The sequence below is a fragment of the Microtus oregoni genome, unplaced genomic scaffold (genome assembly GCF_018167655.1).
Source record: "Microtus oregoni isolate MIOR12 unplaced genomic scaffold, Mior012 000018F_ref0000195, whole genome shotgun sequence".
NCBI classification, from domain to species: domain Eukaryota; kingdom Metazoa; phylum Chordata; class Mammalia; order Rodentia; family Cricetidae; genus Microtus; species Microtus oregoni.
Window position 1 is genome coordinate 2,863,562 of NW_024543077.1, and position 20,901 is coordinate 2,884,462.

Consider the following 20,901-nt stretch of genomic DNA (forward strand, 5'->3'; position numbering starts at 1 on the left):
GCTGACTAAGGTGGTGACAGGACATTCCCCACTGATGCCTGTGCTTCCTGCCCCTCATCACCCCCACGCTGCCCCTCACCCCAGTCACCTTTCGTTTATTCCTCTCCCTCCTCCCCTCTGGTCTGTTCTTCCTGCCTTTTTGAAACATGGATTTAGGAAGCAGTGGGTTGGATTGAGGCACCAACCAGTCCCTGGAGGCCCAGTCCAAAACGGGTCTGGGTCCTGAGCTAGTCCCTTGTTTGCTGTGCTCCTGGGTAAGTTAATGCATCCCTTGAAGCCTCCAGTTAATTATCTGTGGAGCAGGAGTTAGCATATCTATTTTACTATGAGAAATGATTAGCTGCTCTGGAGCCTTCCCTTCCCCTTTCCCTCTCCTCTGCTGCTGAATGTTGTTCCTCCTGGCCTTTTCCTTTCCAGCAGTCACTAGAGTAGCTTTCCTTCGCTTGCTTGTTTATGCTGTTGGGGTGTGATCTTTCTTTTCCCTCAGAGTCCTGGCTACCAAGGGCTGTAGGCGAGTGAGGAAGCACAGGGTTTTCACCTGTTCTGTTTCCTGGAGAAACATGGAGCTCCTAGCCCCTAGCTTGGAGTTCCTGGTTAGGATGGAGTGGTCTGCATTTCCCCCCCCCCCTTACTTTAACAATGATCACACCCAGGACAGTTGTGGCGGCTTCACACTTCCAACACTGATAAATATTAATGAGGAGAAGAGGCTCCTAGGGCCCCTAGGGGAGCGCTTGGGGAGATGTTGGGCCAAGTTCTCCTTTGTAAGCAATACTCAGACCTGTCAATATTCCCTGAGCCCCAAAAGGGAGGGTGAGGCAGGGCCAAGGCTGTGGAGACCCCACAGAATCACAAGCCTGGATGCCTGCAGACCAGCTTCTGGGAAGGATTGGGGTACACCCTGCTGAACCTGGGGGAGCTATTTCACTTTTCTGGGTCTGTCTGATCTCTCTCTGCTTCCAGCTTTCTTTCCGTGGTTCTCTTTTCCTCCCACCTCTTTATCTTTTATTTTCATACCTGAATCTCTCCTCTCTTCACACCTCCTTCCCTTTTTTCAATACCCTTCACCCCCAACTCCCTAGCTCTCACTTTTTTTTCTGCCTCGCCTCCATCATGGCTGATAAATTGTGGGCTCCATGACAGTATGTGGGTGAGGGAGACTCAGCCTCCCAGACACAGCTCTGGCAGGGGGAAAGGGTTGCCATGGAAGGCAAGTGGCACTCTTCAAGATCTAGGGACTACATTACCCCCTGACCTCACACCCAGTGCTCTGATGTGTGAGCATATGCATCCCCTCCCCCAACCCCCGCATTCCTGTGCCTCTGTCCTTCAGTGAAGCAATGCCCGTTCTTTTATTTATCTGTTCAACAAGTATTTATTGAGCTCTTGCCACCTGCTATCATTTAACACATTCGTTGGACAATAGTGAGGTGTGTCCCTGTGTGCTTGGGATGCACCTGTAGCTAGGAGAGAGTGTCCACTGTTGCGGAGTGGGCGTGCTAGCAGACAGGCAGGGCGAGAGTAAAGTGTATGGTCAGTCAGGGGGTCACTGGCAAGAAAGGAAGAACGGATCAAGAGAAGGACCGGGGGACTGGATGTCAGGGGTTGATGGCAGGGGTGTTGGGAAAGTGGATATCTGGGAAGAGTGTCCAGGATAAGAGAATAGGGTAAGGGAAACTTCGAGCAAAGACCTTGTGCAGGCATCACCTGGTGGACAAGGAACAGGGGCTGGAGAGCAGTGAAGCTGGAGGCTAAGGGAGAGTAGCAGGAGGTGAGACAGGGAGGGGAAGAGGCGAGGCCAGATCACTGGGACCTTGCAGGAACATGAAGGTTTTCCTGTGTGCAGGTTGGGTAGAGTTGTGTCTTCCTCGGCTCGCTCTGAGGACTGAAGGCGGGCTGCAGGCTGCTGGCACTCACCCTAGGAGAGGCAGAAGGAAGGACGCTGTCCCCCACTGAAGCTTTGCGGGTGCCTGTGGGACACTCAAGGCCTCTTTATCTATGACCCTGCCTCAGGGCCGCCTGCAAGAGATTGGCTGGGCAGAGTCCACTAACCTTGGCTTCGCCTTTCTTTCTCTCCACAGAGTGTTCAAGAAGGCAAGTCCCAATGGCAAGGTGAGTCTGTGGTGTGTGCCGGCTCCTCACTGTCCCCACACTCGGGGAGTCTCTCTGTGGACCAGGAAAGGAAGCAGTGTCTCTAGGGAGAGACAGGCTCCACTCACTGTCTAGGGCTGACCCAGCTCTGTTCTCAGGAGCCCTCAGTTCAAATGGGGTGTGTGTGTGTGGAGCTCCCTAGAATCTTTCTGTGTGGGCTTCAGGGAGCCCCCAGATGGGGAGAGATGGACAGGCCTCTCCTGAAGAGACATCAGAGTGAGTATGAGAGACTGAGATAGCTGGCCATAGTGACGCCATCGAGTCCCTTGGTGTGAGAGGTCACCATGTCTCTAGGGCCTCCCAGGGCCCGGGTTTCTCGCTTGCTTGCTTGCAGAGGCTGCAGGATGTATCCTGTTTTGCTCCCTGCTCAGCAAACAGGCAGTACTGACCTCTATGCCAAGTCTGGGCTGGGTCTGTCGGGGGTCGGCAGAGTGCTGAGATAAAAGAGGCATGGTGCTCACAGTGCAGGAATCGGTCATCTCACACAGAATGCCAAGTAGGATGCTGGGATGCCCAGAGACCGGAAGACCTTGCCTGGGGTGTGTGTGTCAGCCATGGCTTCCTCTGGAGGTGACAGGATTCTAGGCAACGCTAGGGGAGAAGGGAGGACTCTAGGGTGGAGTATAAAATCCAAGGAAGAGTGGGACGTCCCAGGCCAGTGAGTCTCCAAGTGAACAGAAGGAACAGAGCTGAGGATGACACAGGGCACATGACAGGTGTCCTGTAGCCAGGCTTAGCGGCTCACGCACCTGGGTTACCTTGTGCACATCTGTATCTCCATTTGAAGTTCCTAGCAGACATCAATAATCATCTTTTAACCTTTCCTGCTCAGCCAGGCTGCGTTCTATCTTGGATTCCTTGGCAATCCAGGGCCCCAGGCATCCCAGACCAGTCAACTAGATTTGGTACCGAGAATGAAATCCATCTGTCATCCTTACCCTCCAGGCACAGGAAACTGGTTAAAAGGCTTTCAGAAAGGCCCAGCTGTCTGAAACAGCTGCTTGCTCAGATTTGTATTTTAGGTGTGGCTAAGGAGATGCTAACAGCTGGAGGCTGTCAAGTGTCAAAGGGACTGATGTGGTCTCCCTTGAGGAACCTTTGGGATAGAACGGTCAGGACTGCGGGAAGGTTGAGGAGTCAGGGGCATCTAGGATGGTGCTCCCAGTTCAGTGTTGAGTCTGGAGCCCTGTCTGGCTTGGACTCTTCCTTGCTGACTGGGGGTTGGGCAGGGAGCTCGCTCCCTGATTCCTCGGTGCCCCAGAAGAAGAGATGCCCTCGTGTAAGTAGATCCCTGCCTAGTTCAGGGTAGGGAGAGATGAAGAAGCCCAGAGCCAGCGTCAGTATCAGCACTGAGCGCATGGCTTGCCTGCCTGCCCCCAACCGTACCCAAGATGCCCTGCTTTTTTGTTTTGATCTGCTTTTCCTCCAACCCTCAGTGGGGTTTCACTTAAAGACCTCCCTAGGCCTCCGTATGCTTGTCAATAAAATGAGAAGAATAACAAACCTTTCATAGGTGTTTAAATACATTTCCAAGATCTACTATCGTTAATATTTGGTTTGGGGCAAGGGACCACATCTTGCTGTGGTTCCAGTGAGGCTTAGGAATGTATGTAGCTGTCATTGTCTGTGTCATGCTGGCCCACAGCCACTAACATTCTTGTGCCTCTCCTCCCCAGCTCACTGTCTACCTGGGGAAGCGGGACTTTGTGGACCACATTGACCTCGTGGACCCTGTGGGTGAGTGCCGGGCAGAGGGCTGGGGAAGAACCCCACTTCCAGAAGGGTCTGGTACCCAGAATGCATGGGCATGGCTTCCTGATCTAGGAAGCGAACTTCTGGGGAGCTCCTCCCTATTTAAGAGAGAGTCGTCTTTGATGGCTCCAAGGCTGGATGGGGGCCCTGATGAACAGCAGCAACCGCAGCTCATATAAGGCTTGTTGTGCAGCAGCGACATCTCCTACTTTCCAGACGGAGTGAGGTACAGAAGGGGCTCAGCGACTCATTCCGGGTCACAGAGCTAGTGAGGCGAGGGTTTGAATTCCAGCCCCTGGCTCTCTCCTGGGGAAAATCTTCTTAGGACTTTGGAAACAGGGGCTGTCCTCACCTATATGGGGCTCTGCCGGAGAGGCTGAAGCACAGCTGAGATCTGCTCCCAAGGTCTTGGCTGAGTTTGGGTTTCTCACCCTTGGAACTGTTGCCGTCTTGGTTTGTATTATTCTTTGTTGGTGGCATCTGCCTGGTTGGTACACTGCAGGGTATTTGCCTTCATCCCTACCTGTTAGGTACCAAATCTACCCTTACCATCACCACTACAGTTAGGACAATGCTAAATGACCCTGTGGATGTGAATTGCCCAAGCTCAGAACAGCTGCTTCTATAGAAAAACATTGGCCTCAGGCCTCTCTTCATATTGTATGAATCACCCTGGTTTACAAATGGAAGCACTGAGGCCAGAGAGGTTCTCCTTCTCCTCCTCCTCCTCTTCTTCTCTTCTTCTCATTATCATCATCATTATCATCATTTTAAAGATGGCCATGAACGAGTCAGAGTGATAGAAACCTAGGCCAGGGTCAGGTGAAGTGAAGAAACTGGGGTGTGTGACTTGGGAAGGTGTCCCAGAGAAGTCACTATGTTCTTGTGCACTGTCCTGAGCTAAGAGGGACTGTGGTTCCCAAGTCAGAAGGTTTCAGCTCATCGGAGAAGACCCTTGTGACTGTAAGCAAGGGTCTTGGAGGCCTGAGCCCCTGGGGTGTTGGCAGGGCTGTAAGCTTCAGATTCTGGCTTCCTTCCAGGCCCCTTCCTTTATGATCTAAGACAGGACACCCACCTTGCCTTTCCGGGACAGTGTGTAGGTCTTCTGATGATCCTTCCCTGGGATGTTAAATTTATTCTCAGTTGAGTCCCATGATTACAGTCATAGACATGGCACAGAGGTGATGCCCATCACGGATGGAAGAGTATTCATGGCAGGGTGTGACCCTGAAGATGGATTGAGGATGTCCCTGTTTAGATGTCTTGATAACCTTGGACCAAGATATTCACTGTTTCTTCAACTACTCTGAGTGGTCAGTTATAGGGATAGCATGGAAGAGGATAGTGTGGTAATATGTTAAAGCATGTGTGTGCATGTGTTTATATGTATGTGTGTGTGTGTGTTTGTGTATGTGTTTGTGTGTGGTGTGTATATGTGTATGTCTCTGTGTGTGTTTGTGTGTGTATGTGTGTATATGTGTGTGTATGTATATGTCTGTGTATGTGTGTGTGTATCTGGGGATGCCAGACAGTGATGCTCTTTGGAACAGTGCTCCTAGCTTCCTGGGATGCTCAGCTAAGAAACGTCCTCTGTGTCCTGGTAGATGCTCTGCTCCCAAGGACAGACCTTGTGAGCGGTGTCAAGGTACTTCCCATCCTCTCCACTGTGTGAGTCACTTTTATCACGGTGACAGGATGTTCACTTATTTGGGTGATGGCTTTAGAGGTTTCAGACCACAGTCACTCAATGTTGTGGAACTGGAGTGAGGCAGAATGTCATGGCAGGGGTTCTGTGGAAGAATGAAGCTGCTTTCCTCACAATGAGCAGGAAGCGGAGAAGGAAGAAGGGACCGAGAGCCAAGTACACCCTTCACGGCACATTGCTTGACATGCTTCCTCTAACCAGGCCCCGTCTCCTAAAGGTTCCACTGAGCTATGAATTCACCTATGGGTTAGATCCCCCATGATCCGGTCACTTCCCAAAGGCAGGACGCTGTTGCTTTGGAGACCAGCCTTTAAGTCACCAGCCTTTGGAGGACACTTAAGAGCCAAACCATGACAGTCATGCTCACTCATGCCAGGAGCTGTCCAAATACTTCCATATGTGACAGAACCTACCCATGAGCACAGTGACACAGACTACCCATCTGTCCTCACATGAGCGTTGAAAGCTGCTGATCAGGGCCCCAGATTCATAGACAACCCCCCCCCCCCCGTCCCAATATCCAGGAAGCTCTGAAAACCTCACAGTTCCTAAGCCTGATGCAGACTCTGTTTATTACTAAGCCGACCTAACATGACTCAAGGCCATTTACCATAGTTAGGCTCTTGGCGAGATTAGTCATTTAATGATGGCAATTCTGAGAACTGTCCTTATGTGGTTTCGTCACTGTGTGGAGGACAGAGTGTGCTTACACAAACCAAAATCACCATGATGTCCCTAGGCAGCAGACACCTCATACACGCTGTCCTTTGAAACATTGTTCTTTTTTTTTTTTTCGAGACAGGGTTTCTCTGTGGCTTTGGAGCCTGTCCTGGAACTAGCTCTGTAGACCAGGCTGGTCTTGAACTCACAGAGATCCGCCTGCCTCTGCCTCCCGAGTGCTGGGATTAAAGGCGTGCGCCACCATCACCCAGCTTGAAACATTGTTCTACAGTGCATGACCACAGCTGTGTTTTCCCGTAGGGGTATCAGTGGCTCTGATCATGGGTGTGCACCCTGCAGAGGGGCACCCCAGTGGTCCATGTGCTCTATTTATTACCTTTGGGGTTTGGTGTGAGTGGATGTTTGGGGCTCGGGTTGAGAAGGTCAAGTTGGGGGACTCTGTTCATTGTCTCCCCCAGATGGCGTGGTCCTGGTGGATCCTGAATATCTCAAGGAAAGGCGAGGTAAGCTGTGTTCCTCTTCCTCACAGCATGCCAGGGGGCTCTTCATCCTCTGCTCTCTGGTGACCTCCATGGCTTCTCCCTGTCCATCCGATTGGTTCCGTGCTTACATGCACCAGTGCATACTGTAGTAAGAACTCTGGTCTCTGGCACAGAGCAGCCCTGCCTCGTGCCCACCATGGGAGAACTTATGCCCCTAGCCTTGTCCCATCAATGAGGCAGCAAGGCTTGGCACAGGGGAGAGGGCAGAAGAGCAGGAGAGAGACTCTCGTTTAATAGAAGATAAAGGTAAAAAGTTCTGAGTATAAGGTTAGGGTGGTTAGGGTTGGGCTCTGCTGAGAGCCCATGCCTTTTAGACATAGTCTTCTGTATGCGTCCCTTTCAGGGGTATGTCTCCCTGCCCCTCTCCTAAGTCTGCCAGCCTAATGCAGCCACCACAGCCACCAGGCTGTCTGACTATCCTTCTGCCCCTCTGTACTCCTGGGCTGGAACGACCTGGGCAGGGCAGAACTGCCCAGAAAGCAGTGTACCCTCTCCGCTTGAACCTGGGACAGGCTTGTAGCCTCCAGTAGGCCAAACCCCAGGGCTGCAGCTGGAGTTCTGGGGGGGTTGTGTGCTGCCCTCCCAGGCCCCTCCTCAGTGCCCCTGCTCTTCACAGTCTACGTGACGCTGACCTGCGCCTTCCGGTATGGCCGGGAAGACCTGGATGTCTTGGGTTTGACTTTTCGCAAGGACCTGTTTGTGGCCAACGTGCAGTCCTTCCCACCAGCCCCCGAGAACAAGAAGCCACTGACACGGCTGCAGGAGCGGCTCATCAAAAAACTGGGCGAGCATGCCTACCCCTTCACCTTTGAGGTCAGCTCCCAGAAGCAAGTAAAGCAGGCGTCTCCTCTGGGGTGCGCTCAGGGCAAGCCCATGGGGAAGCCAGGAGGGCAGCTGCTTTGTCTCTCCTGACTGGGACCTGGGTACCATCACTTATATTACCTGTGACGTGTCTTATCTCTGGCCACCGTGGACACGTCACACACGCCCACACCTCTAGGCTGCTCTACTGGCCTTCCTGTATTCAAGTTACTAGAGAAAGGGCGACCCAGGGGTGGTTGCAGCGAAGGAAGGAATTCCGCCTGGCCCTGAGTCACCGTGTATCTCCTCTAAGACAGGCTGCCCACACGCGCAGCTGATCCCTTTGCCACATCTCCGTACCATTCCAAGACTCCATGCTTCTGGAGTTCACAGCTTCATGTTTCCCAGACTCCGTGATTCTGGCGCGGGACTATAGGTGAAGAACAAGCAAATTCTTATCTCCCCCAGTCTGCCCGTGACCCCGTGTACAGTATGATGTGTTATGGCTCGACTGGGAGAGAAAGAGTCTATTTCAGGGGCTCCTAGTCTGATGGGAGAGAGACATCTTGTTTCCGGAAGACCTGGTCTGACAGAGGAGAGATGATGTGTCCCAGGGACTTGATCTAATGGGTGTTTAGGAGTGAGGTGTGCAGGGAAAGACAAGGTAGAGGCGAAAGCTTAGCTCATTTTATTTGTCTCCTGAACAGATCCCTCCAAACCTTCCATGCTCAGTGACGTTGCAGCCAGGGCCTGAGGACACAGGAAAGGTAGGTCACTCCAAGAAGACTATCTCTCTGGTTCCAGACTCTCATGTCTCCAGGGTTCTGGTTTTCTCCCCATGGAGTCATAGACATCTGGAACCTCCCTTCCTGTTGAAGCTGCCTGGGTCTGATATCCCTTGGACAGTCAGTCCCTTGAGACAAGGCTGCAGATGCAGGCTGGCCTTGCCCCCACCTCCGGTGATTTGTCCCAGGTCCTTTGAGTCACTTTTGCTGGCTCTGGCGTTGATTGCACAGGGCCAACAGATTCTGAGGACCTCCCTCTGGCTTCACGTGGGTCCTAGCTGCCTCATTTGGCGACGGGATGGCTACCGTTCTACAGCTGGGATGTCTGATATTTGGAGAAAGTGACCCCAGCAGTGCCTCAGGCCCCCAGACTTTAAGAGCTCACACTCCCACCTTCAGAGCAAAGACAGTGACCATGCTCCCCCATATTGTTAGAGAGCAAGGGAGACACCATGACATCCGGCACAGGGTCTTCACATTGCTGATGGCTGTCTTGAGGAGGACATCCGCCTAGACTGAAGCCGGGGTCCCAAATGTGATTGGTGTTGGCTGGTGGGCTCGCAGGAGGAGCAGCTACAGGGGAAGGTCCTGGGTCGGGGGCAGCATTGGGACAAGGTCAACACTGGACCAGGTTTTCAGATCCATATCTAGGACCCTCAAGTGGCAGAAGTTTATGTTCTCAGCCAGCACTCTGGCTTGTAAGGGCGGGGAGAGTGGTTGGGGACCTTGGCTTCTCAATGCCACGGGGTCAGCGCGGCCTCCTTCACAGGCCTGTGGTGTGGACTACGAAGTCAAAGCCTTCTGTGCCGAGAACCTGGAGGAGAAGATCCACAAAAGGTACGCAGGATGCCAGCGGGAGAAGGGTGGAAGGACAGGAGGGGGATCCAGAGAGGAGTGATGAGGAGCGGATTGCCCTGTGGGAAGAGTCTGGAAGGCTGTCAGGTCTCAGTGAGCTTCCTGGAGGAGGTGGCCCGAGGGGCCTGAGCCTGTCCTCGCTCGCATCCCTACCTTTGTATTTCCCTCCAGACTGCAGTGTTTTGATGTTAGAAAGACGCCTCCCCTCACTCTCCCCCACCCCCGCCCACTTTAGTTCTCAGTCTGCCCGCAAGGGAGGGACATTTTTTCGCCTTTTCGGCAGAGAGAGGAAAGCAGCTGGCTCGGATCTCTCAGGGCTGACTTCCCTGGGGTTCAGGACCTTCAGTCTCCTGGCCTTAACCACAATTTTGACACCCCTGCATCCTAAGTCCAGCCCCTAGACCAGCCCCTGAGGGATGTCCACCAGCCTCGTATGGAGGAGTCTGCCATCTGGTGGTGACTAACTGTATTACACTCATTTCAAGCTGCAACTTGGTAGCTCCTGTATGGGATGGGGGTTTATTAGACTCCTCTCTTGCTTCTCTGTCCCAACTTTCCCCTTAAGACCTCAGATGAAGAGGACCTAACAGCATTGTGGAATAGGAGAGGGGTCTTTAGCAGAACAACAAACAGCAGGCAACCTTGAGGGTCGCTACCCTCACCCTCTCCCCATGGGACATCTTAAACTACTCCCTAAGACTCACTGATAAGATAGCTGTCAGTTCTTAAATGCTGAGTTGGTTCTGGCCCTAAGGGGTTACGTGGAGTTGTCTCTGTTGTACAGATGAAGAAACTGAGGCACAGGGAGGTAATTTCCTCAGGCCATGTCGTTCACCAAGACTCTCAGACTCCAGGGAATGGAGGTGGCTTGTTGGAGAAATGGGGGTGCTGGTATTTCTCGTGTGTCACTGAGGGTGTGTGCAACTGACTCCCTGTCCCCTCAACAGTTCAGTTCATTTTTGCTTCTACCCTAAGCCCTGGGACCTCCACTGAACCCTTCTTACCTGTGGGTTTCACCAAATCACCTCTCCACTGTCCCGCACGTCCCTGGCTGAATCTACATCCTGTAATGAAATCCACCACCTCTCATGGGGGCCTGTCCATCCTGGTATTTCCACTTAGCAAGTCTTTAACATAGGCTGCCATGTGGCGGTACAGCCACATGGGTTGAGACTATTGTAGCGGACAAACCAGACAAGAAGTTCCCGTCCTCAGCAGCGTACACTATCAGGAGACAAAGGGGGCAAGAAGCAAAAGAGTCCTTGTCTTACGATTTTGCTGGGTACCAGGACATGGACCCAGATGAAGTGGGGGTGGCCCAGGGACAGAATGGAGGAGGCTGAGCAGAGTCACATGGTGACAAGCCCTCCAGGCTAACCTCTGTGGTTGGCAGGCAATGGGTAGCCACAGGAGCCTGTCGAGAGAGATGTAGGTACAGAGACAAAACCTAGAGACCGGTGACTCTGTCTGTCTTCCTCCCCACTTACCTCCCTTAGGAATTCAGTGCGGCTAGTCATCCGGAAGGTTCAGTACGCCCCAGAGAGGCCTGGCCCTCAGCCCACGGCTGAGACCACCAGGCAGTTCCTTATGTCAGATAAGCCCCTGCACCTTGAGGCATCTCTGGATAAGGAGGTAAGAGGCTCAAACCCGTTGTCTCCAACTCAGATGTCCCTCATATTCCACTACCTTCTGACCTTCCTGAAGAGGATTTGGGGAATCCTGTGGGGGTCCGAAGGACTGACTGAGTTAGGCATGTGCACCTACCAGACAGGAATGATGTACCTTCTGGAAGGGTCCTGGCCATTCCTCCTCACATCCTGATAACTGCCTGCTTCAGGCGGGGTGGAGAAGCCCAGCCCTATCAGCTGGGGTGATGATGGGAGCAGGACCCAAGGATTCCTTGCTATTACCCTCTCATCCATGAGCTAGCTAGAAGGTAGCAAACTCTTAAGAAGTCAGGGGACTCTGAACCAGCTGATGGAGGTGTGGGTGTGACCCTCCTTCTTGGGGGAGCTAAAGGCAAGGGCCTGGACAAGGTGTGGCAGAGGCCCTTATCTGAGAATCCAGAGCAGCTCCTTCAGCGAGTTGGTTAGCCCTTCTTCCCTTCCGCTGAATCTTCCAGAGCTTTCTGTGTCTGCAAACCCAGACCATTAGAACCCACAGGGACTTGAGACATTGCTCTGTCCAACCCCTCATATTGAATAAAGGAGAAATCGAGACTTATTTAGCCTGTCCAAGATTGCATGGTCATCATCACCATCGTTACAATTATTGTTGTCTTAGCAAATGGTTGGAACAGAACTGAAGCCGGGGATGCCAGCTTCCTTTTCTTTGTGGTGTGTGTATATGTGGGTGTGCATGGATGCACGTGTGTGTGTGCATTTATGCACATGTGTGTAGCTGGATGACAACCTTGGGGGTATCATTCTCAGGAACACAGTCTATTTCCTTTTGAGACAGAGTCTGTCATTGGCCTGGAGCTCACCAACTGGATTAGACTGGCTGGCCATTGAGCCTCAGGGATCCTCTTGTCTCTGCCTCCCTAGTGCTGGGATTATAAGCAGGGGCCACTACATCCAGCATTTTACATGGGTCTGGAGGTGGAATTCAGGTCCGTGTGTGTGCAATCCAAGTATCTGGAGGTGGAATTCAGGTCCGTGTGTGTGCAATCCAAGTATCTGGAGGTAGAATTCAGGTCTCTCTGTGTGCAATCCAAGTATCTGGAGGTGGAATTCAGGTCTGTGTGCAATCCAAGTATCTGGAGGTGGAATTCAGGTCCGTGTGTGTGCAATCCAAGTTCTCTACTGACCAAGCCATCCCCCAGTCCTGAAATGTCATCCTCTCATACAGACATCTTTGAAAGCCTCCACAATGGTCCTGAAAGTCAACATGCTTGGTAGTTTGTGTGACACTTTTATTCCAGTGGGAGCAGAGGTTGGAATAACCAGGTGTTGTCCCTACCCATGCCTGCCTGTCTTTTATCTCATAGATCTATTACCACGGAGAACCCATCAGCGTCAATGTCCACGTCACCAACAACACCAACAAGACTGTGAAGAAGATCAAAATCTCGGGTAGCTGGGGGAGTCTCCCAAGGGTGGGAATAGCTGTAGGTGTGCCCTTTGTTAAAAGTCTGTGAAGCACCGTCAGTAGCTTTGGGAACGGGTCTGCTCTCAGCCAGCGGTGGTTCAAAGCTGGTGTTCCAGGCAATGGGGTTATTGCTTTGGCTACTTCTTTTCATAGGCTTTCTGGGCCCTGGCCAAGCTGTCCTAGGAGGAGAGACTTGGCCATGGGAGGGACTGGGCTTTGGTGGGGGCTTCACTTTGGGTGGAGGCTGGGGTGTTGGCCTTTGGTAAACCCTGGCCGTTGTCTTAATCTAAGCACTCCTACCCTAGGGAGCTGCTCCCTGACTCATGTGCCTGATTCAATCCCACCCTTCTCTCTCCAGTACGTCAGTATGCAGACATCTGTCTCTTCAACACAGCTCAGTACAAATGCCCCGTGGCAATGGAGGAGGCTGAGTAAGTGTGTTTGAGGCCAGCTCCGGAGGGGTGAGACTAGATGGGAGAATGGGACACCAAGGCCCAGACATCTCTTCCCAATCTGCAGAGGATGGGGCCTCCACCTTCTTGACACTCACAGTAGAGGGTGTGGAAGGGTCTTGTTGTTGTGGCACACATGGGGAGTCAGAGGACAACTTGTGAGAGTCATCTCTCTCCTGTCATGTATGTCCTAGGTTAGAGCTCAGGTGACATGTGCTTTTACACACTGAGTGACCTCACTGGCCCCTGTTTTAGTTTTTGAGGCCAGTTCTTACTCTGAGACCAGGCTAGCCTGAAACACACTATGTAGCCCAGGCTTGCCTGGAGTGCATGGCAATCTTTCTACTTCAGCTCTCCCAGTACTGATGGTATAGGCGTGAGCAACCACACCTGCCACTCTGACATTGTTTCTAGTATCCTTTAGATGGATATGTTATCATTAAGACAAATGTTCCTGCATTATCAGATATTCTTATATCCATTATTGATTAGGAACAAAGCCCAAAGCCACAAGGCATAGATTTCTGATGAGTGTTGGGGGTACAGTGAAATGACCCAGAGCCCCAATAGCACTCAGTCCCAAGCGGAATGTCACATTCTGTGGCATGCTTGCTTCTGCAGCCTGGAGAAAGGGTAGACACCTGACTTGCAGTCAGCATGCTTTTTTGTAAGGTTGGGGTTGGGGTTGAGACGTGGCTGGCTCCACCCAGAGAGGCAAATCTGGGGCTTACTCCAGGGCTACCCCAATGTCAGTTTCATGTATCTGTCTCGTGGGAGACGGAGGGGAGGGGAGCCGGAACAGCAGCAGGCAAAAATAAACAACTGAAGTACTTGCTTGCAGATAGGCATTACAGCAAGTAAAATTTTAATGGCAGAACCTTGGTGGGGACTTCCAGACATTCAGTAGCTTTGCTCATGGTTTGTATGCTCTGATACAAAGTAAATGAAATGACTCACTAGCTAAGAGCACTTGCTGTTCTTCCGAAGGACTAGGGGTTCATTTTCCAGCATCCACAGCAGGCAGCTCACATCCGCTTATCACAGTCCAGGAGCTGTGACACCCTCTTCTGGTTTCTGAGGGCATTGCATGAACGTTAGTACTCATACACTTAATGGAAGCACACACACATACATATAAAGAAAAGGTTAATTATTGAGAAAATAATAAAGATAAATGGCCATTTAAACGTGCACCCTGGCCACTCCTAACCTAGGGATAGCCCTGCTCGTGTGTGGTGTGTCTGTGCCTCTTTTGGTCACCAGAGCCAGGCCTGGCCCGAGCGACCCACTGCATCTGGGATACAGAGGTTTGCTGACGGAAGGAGTTTTGGAATAGGACCGGGTCAGACATCTTGCCTGGGTTTTCTGGCTGTGATCTTCATGTCGCCTCTCTACTTCCCAGTGACACCGTGGCTCCCAGTTCGACATTCTGCAAGGTCTACACACTGACTCCCTTTCTGGCCAACAACCGAGAGAAGCGGGGCCTGGCCCTGGATGGGAAACTCAAGCACGAAGACACAAATTTGGCTTCCAGCACTCTGTGAGAACCAACCCCTCTAAGTCCCGTGCTCCCAGTGCCCTCGCTGCAATGGGCCCCACCCTCTTAGCCCACCACTGTGAGGATGAGGTTCAGGCTCTTTCCCCAGTCGGTCCTGACTGGGACCAGTCCCCAGAGTGTGACGAGCCAAGGAGGCTGTCTCCCTGCTCTCACCAGTCAAAGACTACTCAGCCCTAACATTTGGCTCTGGGGGGACAAAACAGAAAAACTTCCTGCAAGGATTGGCAGCTCTTAGCCTAGAGTCCTGAACCCAAATTGGGGGTGTCCCTGATGCTGCTGTCAAGGCTGGTGGGGAGAGAATGGCTTCTAGAAGGGTCCTGGAAGGAGATAAATGGGGGCTTGGAGAGACTGAGGAAGAGGTGGTGAGCTGGGGAGATAGATTTGGGGGCCCTTCCACGTGAGGTACTGTAAGGTCATCTGGTTATTCCTGTTCCACGGGTATCGCTGGGCCTTCAGGGTTGTCCCACTCTAGAAGAGTCCAGACAGTAGGACATGCTTATGCCCTCTGCTGATATCCGGCTCTCTGCCTGTTGCATCTGAGACCACCATTTCCAGCTCAAGACTCTTGGCTCAGGCTAGACCATCATATTGTTAATTGCTCCTCAAGGCTCCCCTTTTCCCACAAGTTCTTTGTCCCTTTTCTACCCTGACTCATATTTGTCCTGCCCTCGACTTCCCTGATGAGGCATCACCTCCTGAACACATCCTTCCCGTGCTATCACAACTCCCAGCTCTCAGTGTGGCCCTTTGTGCTTATGGGCCACCTAGTGTAGATGCACAGGAGAGAAGTTAATGACAGGAGACCAGTTAGAGCCTGCTCTCGCTGCACTGTGTGGCGCTAGCAAGGCAGGGAGGAGGGTGCACTGGGGCCACAGAGCAAGGATATCTCAGCCCAATGTGGACCTGAAAAGTCTAGGGCCATAGCTCGGTGGTAGGGTTCTTGCCCATCATACCCAAAGCTCTGAATTTAATCTCTAGTACCGCAGAGAGTGACCTATGCAGAACCCAAGGCTACAAGTTCCGGTCCACTGGGCACAGCTCTCTTGGATCCAGTGGCTCAGGAGAGGGAAGGACAGGGATGCCTTCCATTGCCTGCCACAGTGAACCAGATCCCATCTGCCAAGGAACTACGGACCAGCTTCCCTGTCTTCCCTGCAGGCTGAGGGAAGGTGCCAACCGTGAGATCCTGGGCATCATTGTTTCCTACAAAGTGAAAGTGAAGCTGGTGGTGTCTCGGGGCGGGTGAGTCCAGTTGCCCCTGCACCCCACCCTGTCTTGCCTGACCCTTCTACTGCATCTTCCTGTAGAGGAGGCAGAACTTGAGGACTTCCTTTTCCTTCTCCACTGGCTGAGGCTCCTCCCCATCTCCATCTCTCTCCTTCTCCCCTTCTCTTTAGCCTAGCCTGGGTCTGAGTCTGAGGATTGGGCATGGCCTGTGTGAGCCAAGGTGTCCTCAGACTGGGTACTGTGATTCTCGGGGGCTACCAAGCCCTTCCTCACATCTCAGGTACAGGACCCTCACTCCACTCTTGGAGACAGAGAAACCCAGACCTGAATTGGAGGATTGCTAACTTGACTGACTTTCCCATTTTGTAGGTGGGGAAAATGAGGCCTAAATAATTGTCCCAAAGAACTAAGTAACATTTATTAAGGTGTTGCCTTAATGTATACCCCTGAAGTTGTACCACTTGGGGCAGGGGATGGGGGGGGGGAGAAGCAAGAGATCAGGAGTTCAAGGTCAGCCTGGACTGCATCACACCCTTTCTCAATAGAACAGAGAATGTTGTCTGTGTGGCTGGCAGTGTTAATACTGAATGCATATTACAGTACATTCCTAAACATAGTGGCCAGCCGTATGTTCTGTGACCCTGCAGAACCCACAGTCTTCCCACATCCTAGTGACCCCAAAGTCTTCCTTCTGCCATTAGGTAGCCTGGGAGTGGGAGATTAGTCCTTACAGATGTAAGGGGTCTAGGGGCTCTGCAAGCCAGCCCGCCCCTCCGTGCCCTAGATGAGCTGTTAGCACACAGGGGTGGGGAGCGTGTCCCCTGGGTCTTCTGTGGCAGGGTGGCAGAGTGAACCAATGTCCTTTTTCTTTTCTCCCCCCACCCCCTGCACTCTGTCCCGACCGCTTCCTCTGCCTCCTCTGGCCCACTCAGCCTGTTGGGAGATCTTGCATCCAGGTAAAGTCCCTCTTGTGCCTTGCCTTGTCCACCTCCCTGCAGGTCCCAGGGTCACAGACCCAGCTGATAAGAACCACAGGGTGCTGGGAGGGAAGAATCCAAGGGTTATCTCAGCTTGCAGGCTGGGGAGGCGTTGCAACCAGAAGTGACCTGGAGCAGTGAGATGTGGCTCCGAGCAGAACACCTCAGCCAGCTTTTCTTCCCGCTCAAGTGACAGGACCTTTGTAGACAGCAGTGATCCAGGCAGTGGCCCTAGAAGGGCCAACTGAATTACTGACCTGGGTTCTAGGATGCTTCAGAGATACGCAGTCTTACTGGCTTTCAAACATCTACTAAGAATTCATGGCTAACTGTAGTCAATTGTCCCTGCAGCAGCCAGACAGTAACTTAGGAGTGTGTGTGCCCCAGACATGATAACACAAACTCCTAATGTCACATGATGATGATGTCACTCATCCTACGAAATCTGGGTGATTTAAAAAAGATTTTGTTATTAATTATATATACAGTATTCTTCCTGCATGTATCCCTGCAGGCCAGAAGAGGGCACCAGATCTCATCATAGATGGTTGCTGGGAATTGAACTCAGGACCTCTGGTAGAGCAGGCAGTGCTCTTAACCTCTCAGCCATCTTTCCAGCCCACCGAGTGATTTTTTTTAAATGTCATATACATTCATAGTTTATTAGTCAACATTTTTAAAGATGTATTTATTATATATAGTGTTATGTCTACATATACACCCACTTACCAGAAGAGGGCACCAGACCTCATTACAGATGGTTGTGAGTCACCATGTGGTTGCTGGGAATTGAACTTAGGACCGCTGGAAGAGCAGCCAGAAGCCAGTGCTCTTCACCTCTGAGCCATCTCTCCAGCCCCCAAGTGATTTTCTTGTTTAGTGTCATTTGACAAAACGTGTCTGAGTCCAGACTTGTGGCCAGGCTTGTGCAGGGTACTGGGATATCAGAAGGGTGAGTGCCCTTACTACTCACAGCCTGGCAAAGCCGGTGCCCGGGTCCTGCCGGCCACATCCTGTATGGCTTCACGGAAGACTGATTGACTCTGGCTTCTACCAGCTCCCTTCACCACACCCAGTCACGTCCCCCCTCCCAGCTGGCCAGGATCAGTAAGATGTGGCTGTGTTTTCTGAAGCCATTCATAAGTTAAGGAGGACTCTCTAGGATGAGGCCACCCTTAGCAGAGAGGGGTCTCCAGGGCTACTCTTTATTGCTCTCCCAATTCTGTTTATCGTCCAGGGGTTAAGGGGGTGAACAATGGAGCCAGAATCTTTCTTCTCTTATGCTTAGTAGCTGTGCAGCCTGAGGCAAAAGTTTTCTTTTTTTTCCCCACCCCAAGACAGGGTTTCTCTGTAGCTTTGGAGCCTTTCCTGGAACTAACTCTTATAGACCAGGCGGGCCTCGAACTCACAGAGATCCACCTGCCTCTGCCTCCCGAGTGCTGGGATTAACGGTGTGCACCACCACCCAGCACGAGGCAAAACTTAATCTACACATACTTTAGCTTCCAGGTCCTTGCCTATGCCGTCATAATACTAGGGTCTTTGTGAGTACAGGAGTTGGACTCTAAGGAGGGGCTTGGAACAGTGCTGGGTACAGTTTGTACCATGCAGGTGCCTGCTCTTATCCTCAACCTGTCTGTGAGGGATGAGGTCAGGGAAGTCCTGGTCATTGACAAGTGGTGGCCATGCTTCCTCTCACACGCACAATCTGAGGGGCCAGAATCTGCGCACAGAGCAGCTGCTCTGAGCCTGAATCCCTGAAGTTTGTAGGTGGCCGGGTCTTGGGGTCACCTGAGCATCTTAATGGGAGCATTGGGAGATAGGATGGGCAGGATTGGGAGAAAACTGGGACGGGTAATGTTAGGAAGTCATGGTGATGAGGTGGGCAGAGCCCCAGGCCACCTTGGTTACCCACTGACCACAGTGTGAGTCCCTAGAGGGTGTGGCTCTCCCAGCCGTGGTAACCAAACAATCCTTAGGAGCAAGGGGAATTTCCGTTTCTTTCCTTTTTGTTTTATTTTTGGTGGTGGTGGAGGAGGAGGAGCTTCTATCTCTTCGTGAAGACAGGAGGAAAGGTGGTGGTCAGGGTAGCAAGAGTGGAGCCGCTTTCCCATGAGCCTCCCCAGGCCTTGGACCAACAGAGCAGCAGGTTTTTAGAAGCCTGAGGCTCCCTCTGAGCTCACTGAGTTGGGATTGTGTTTCAGTGATGTAGCCGTGGAGCTGCCTTTTACCTTAATGCACCCCAAGCCTAAAGAGGAGCCCCCACATCGGGAAGGTGAGTGAGCCCCAGAGATCACTGGGGTGGGACTTATCAGTTTCCCTGTTATCCCAGGACCCCACTTCTTTCTGTGTTAGCCCTCAGCCCAGGATCACCCTTTCCCCATCTCCCAGACTCTTTCAGGGCCCACAAAACATTTGGTTTTGACCCAGCTAGGAGACCGAGAACCCTGACTCTTGTCCTCCAGGGGAGAAGGAGGCTAGGAGTGGAGGACAGGATATATGGGTGGATTTTCATTTAAAAGCATTTTATGTGTAAGGGTGTTTCACCTGCACGTATGCCTGTGTACTACACGTGTATGTGCTCTCAGAAGAGGGCTTCAGATCCCCTGGGACTGGAACTGTAGATGGTTTTGTTAGATACCCCATGAGTGCTGGGAATTGAACCCACGACCAGAAGACCCAGTGTTGTTCTTTGACTGCCAAGGCATTTCCCAGTCCCTCCTATATCGCCTGAAGTTTTAAATTGGTAACATATTGGCCACACGACATTGAAAGGGGTGTTAAAGCTCACAACACAAATGAAGTCTGTGCCTACAGATGGACTGAAATGCCGCGGATGGCATTCTGAATGCAGAGAGGTAACAAGATGGAAAAATAGCCAAACATGATAGCACCTGCCCACAATCCCAGCCAAGGGAGGTGCGTGAGGCAGGAGGACCACAAATTTGAGGTCAGCCAGGGCTGCAACAATGGTCTTCTTAGAGTGAGTGGAACTCAGGCAAGCAAGAAACTACTGTGTTTCATGCTGGAGACCTGTCTCCTGCAGGGTCTTCAGTGGGCATGGAAGCCTCCCTCCCTGCATCTGCTGCTTTGGAGAAGACTCAGGTGTTCTAAGACCTGGGATGCTTCCCACTTACCTTCCCCATCATCTCAGCTAGAAGAGTCCCAGGATGGGGAGGAGGTTCCTTGTCCCATCCCTCACCGGTCATCCCGCACCCCACTGACCCCTGGGTGCCTCACACGCCTTGTGTATGTTCAGTTCCAGAGAGCGAGACTCCAGTAGACACCAATCTCATAGAGCTTGACACCAAGTAAGTGGAACCTCCCTGCCTGTGATGTCTCTGGGTGGGGCTGGAGGTGGGAGGGGAGAGGTGGAGGGGTCATTTGCATAAATGCTTATTAACCTCAGAGAAGCAGCCAGTCTAACCTGTCTGCTGAGTGACACCTCTGATCGCCTCTTCAGCACCCTGCTTGCCTGCATGTGACTTTGAAGGACCCTTCGTGCCTGTTCCTCTTCCTCCCGCATTGGTGGGGTCTGTCTTCTTCTCTCGTCAGTCCGTCCATCCGCAGCGCTCACTCAGCTGGCTGGCATGGGGCTGGTTCAGACCCTGGGTTCCCCTCTCTCACCTGACCCATGCCTGCTGGAGGCTGCCTGTAAGGGTGGAGGAGAGAGTGTCTGGGTGTTGTCACCTCTGCCACCTGAGAACCACCTGATTCGGATTCCCCTGCGGTGGAAGGCCATGGGGCACCAGACAATGGCCAGAGGAAGAGGACCTGGTTCAATGGCTTGAATCACCTCTGGGGCCAGGCTTGTTGTCTCCCTCCAGCTCCCCAAGCCTCCTTTCCTTGACCCTTTGGAGAGATCTGGGAAACGGGGGTTTCAAGTTGCCCTATAAGGGAGCCCATTAGTTGGCTGAACTCTGTGTGGCAAGGGGCTCTTGTGTCTGACTGGGCCTAAGTGATATGATGAGAGGAAACGGTTCCTAGTCCTGCAAACCTAACCAGATCTTTCCCCTTTCCTCTGCCCCCTGCTCAAAAATCCCTCCCCTACTTCGGGTCCTTGGGGTTAGCATGTGAGCTAGTACTTCTAGGAAGGGCCTGCTTTTCTTCCTTAGAGTCCAGAACCAACTTCCTGGTTGAAAGAGGCATGCTCCCTAAAGCAGTCTTGTTGGTTTGATTTTAAGGAGGTGAAGTGGGATTTCTTAGACCTGTTCTTTGGGGGTTCCAATGTAGAGCCACACTGCTACCCCTACTCACCTCAGGAAGGGGGTCACTTTTCTAACCCTTCTATGTGGAGAGGCAAGCTTCTTAGAGTTTATGTGTGA

At 52.2% G+C, this 20,901-nt stretch overlaps 1 protein-coding gene across 4 annotated transcripts in view; it reads left to right on the top strand.

Moving 5' to 3' along the window:
* LOC121458738 (beta-arrestin-1-like) overlaps positions 1–20,901 on the top strand; it is a 69,316-nt gene that overhangs the window by 44,217 nt on the left and 4,198 nt on the right. For 2 of the 4 annotated variants that reach the window (XM_041668047.1, XM_041668045.1), the window contains exons 2-15: positions 2,082–2,112; positions 3,828–3,888; positions 6,748–6,792; positions 7,448–7,644; positions 8,340–8,399; positions 9,187–9,254; positions 10,769–10,904; positions 12,262–12,346; positions 12,721–12,793; positions 14,217–14,354; positions 15,531–15,614; positions 16,532–16,555; positions 18,781–18,851; positions 19,836–19,887. In XM_041668047.1, coding sequence (XP_041523981.1) covers positions 2,082–2,112; positions 3,828–3,888; positions 6,748–6,792; positions 7,448–7,644; positions 8,340–8,399; positions 9,187–9,254; positions 10,769–10,904; positions 12,262–12,346; positions 12,721–12,793; positions 14,217–14,354; positions 15,531–15,614; positions 16,532–16,555; positions 18,781–18,851; positions 19,836–19,887 — 1,125 coding nt within the window. Of the gene's footprint in view, positions 1–2,081; positions 2,113–3,827; positions 3,889–6,747; positions 6,793–7,447; positions 7,645–8,339; positions 8,400–9,186; positions 9,255–10,768; positions 10,905–12,261; positions 12,347–12,720; positions 12,794–14,216; positions 14,355–15,530; positions 15,615–16,531; positions 16,556–18,780; positions 18,852–19,835; positions 19,888–20,039; positions 20,718–20,901 lie in introns of those variants that run through there. The other 2 variants (XM_041668048.1, XM_041668046.1) reach the window with 2 other exon arrangements.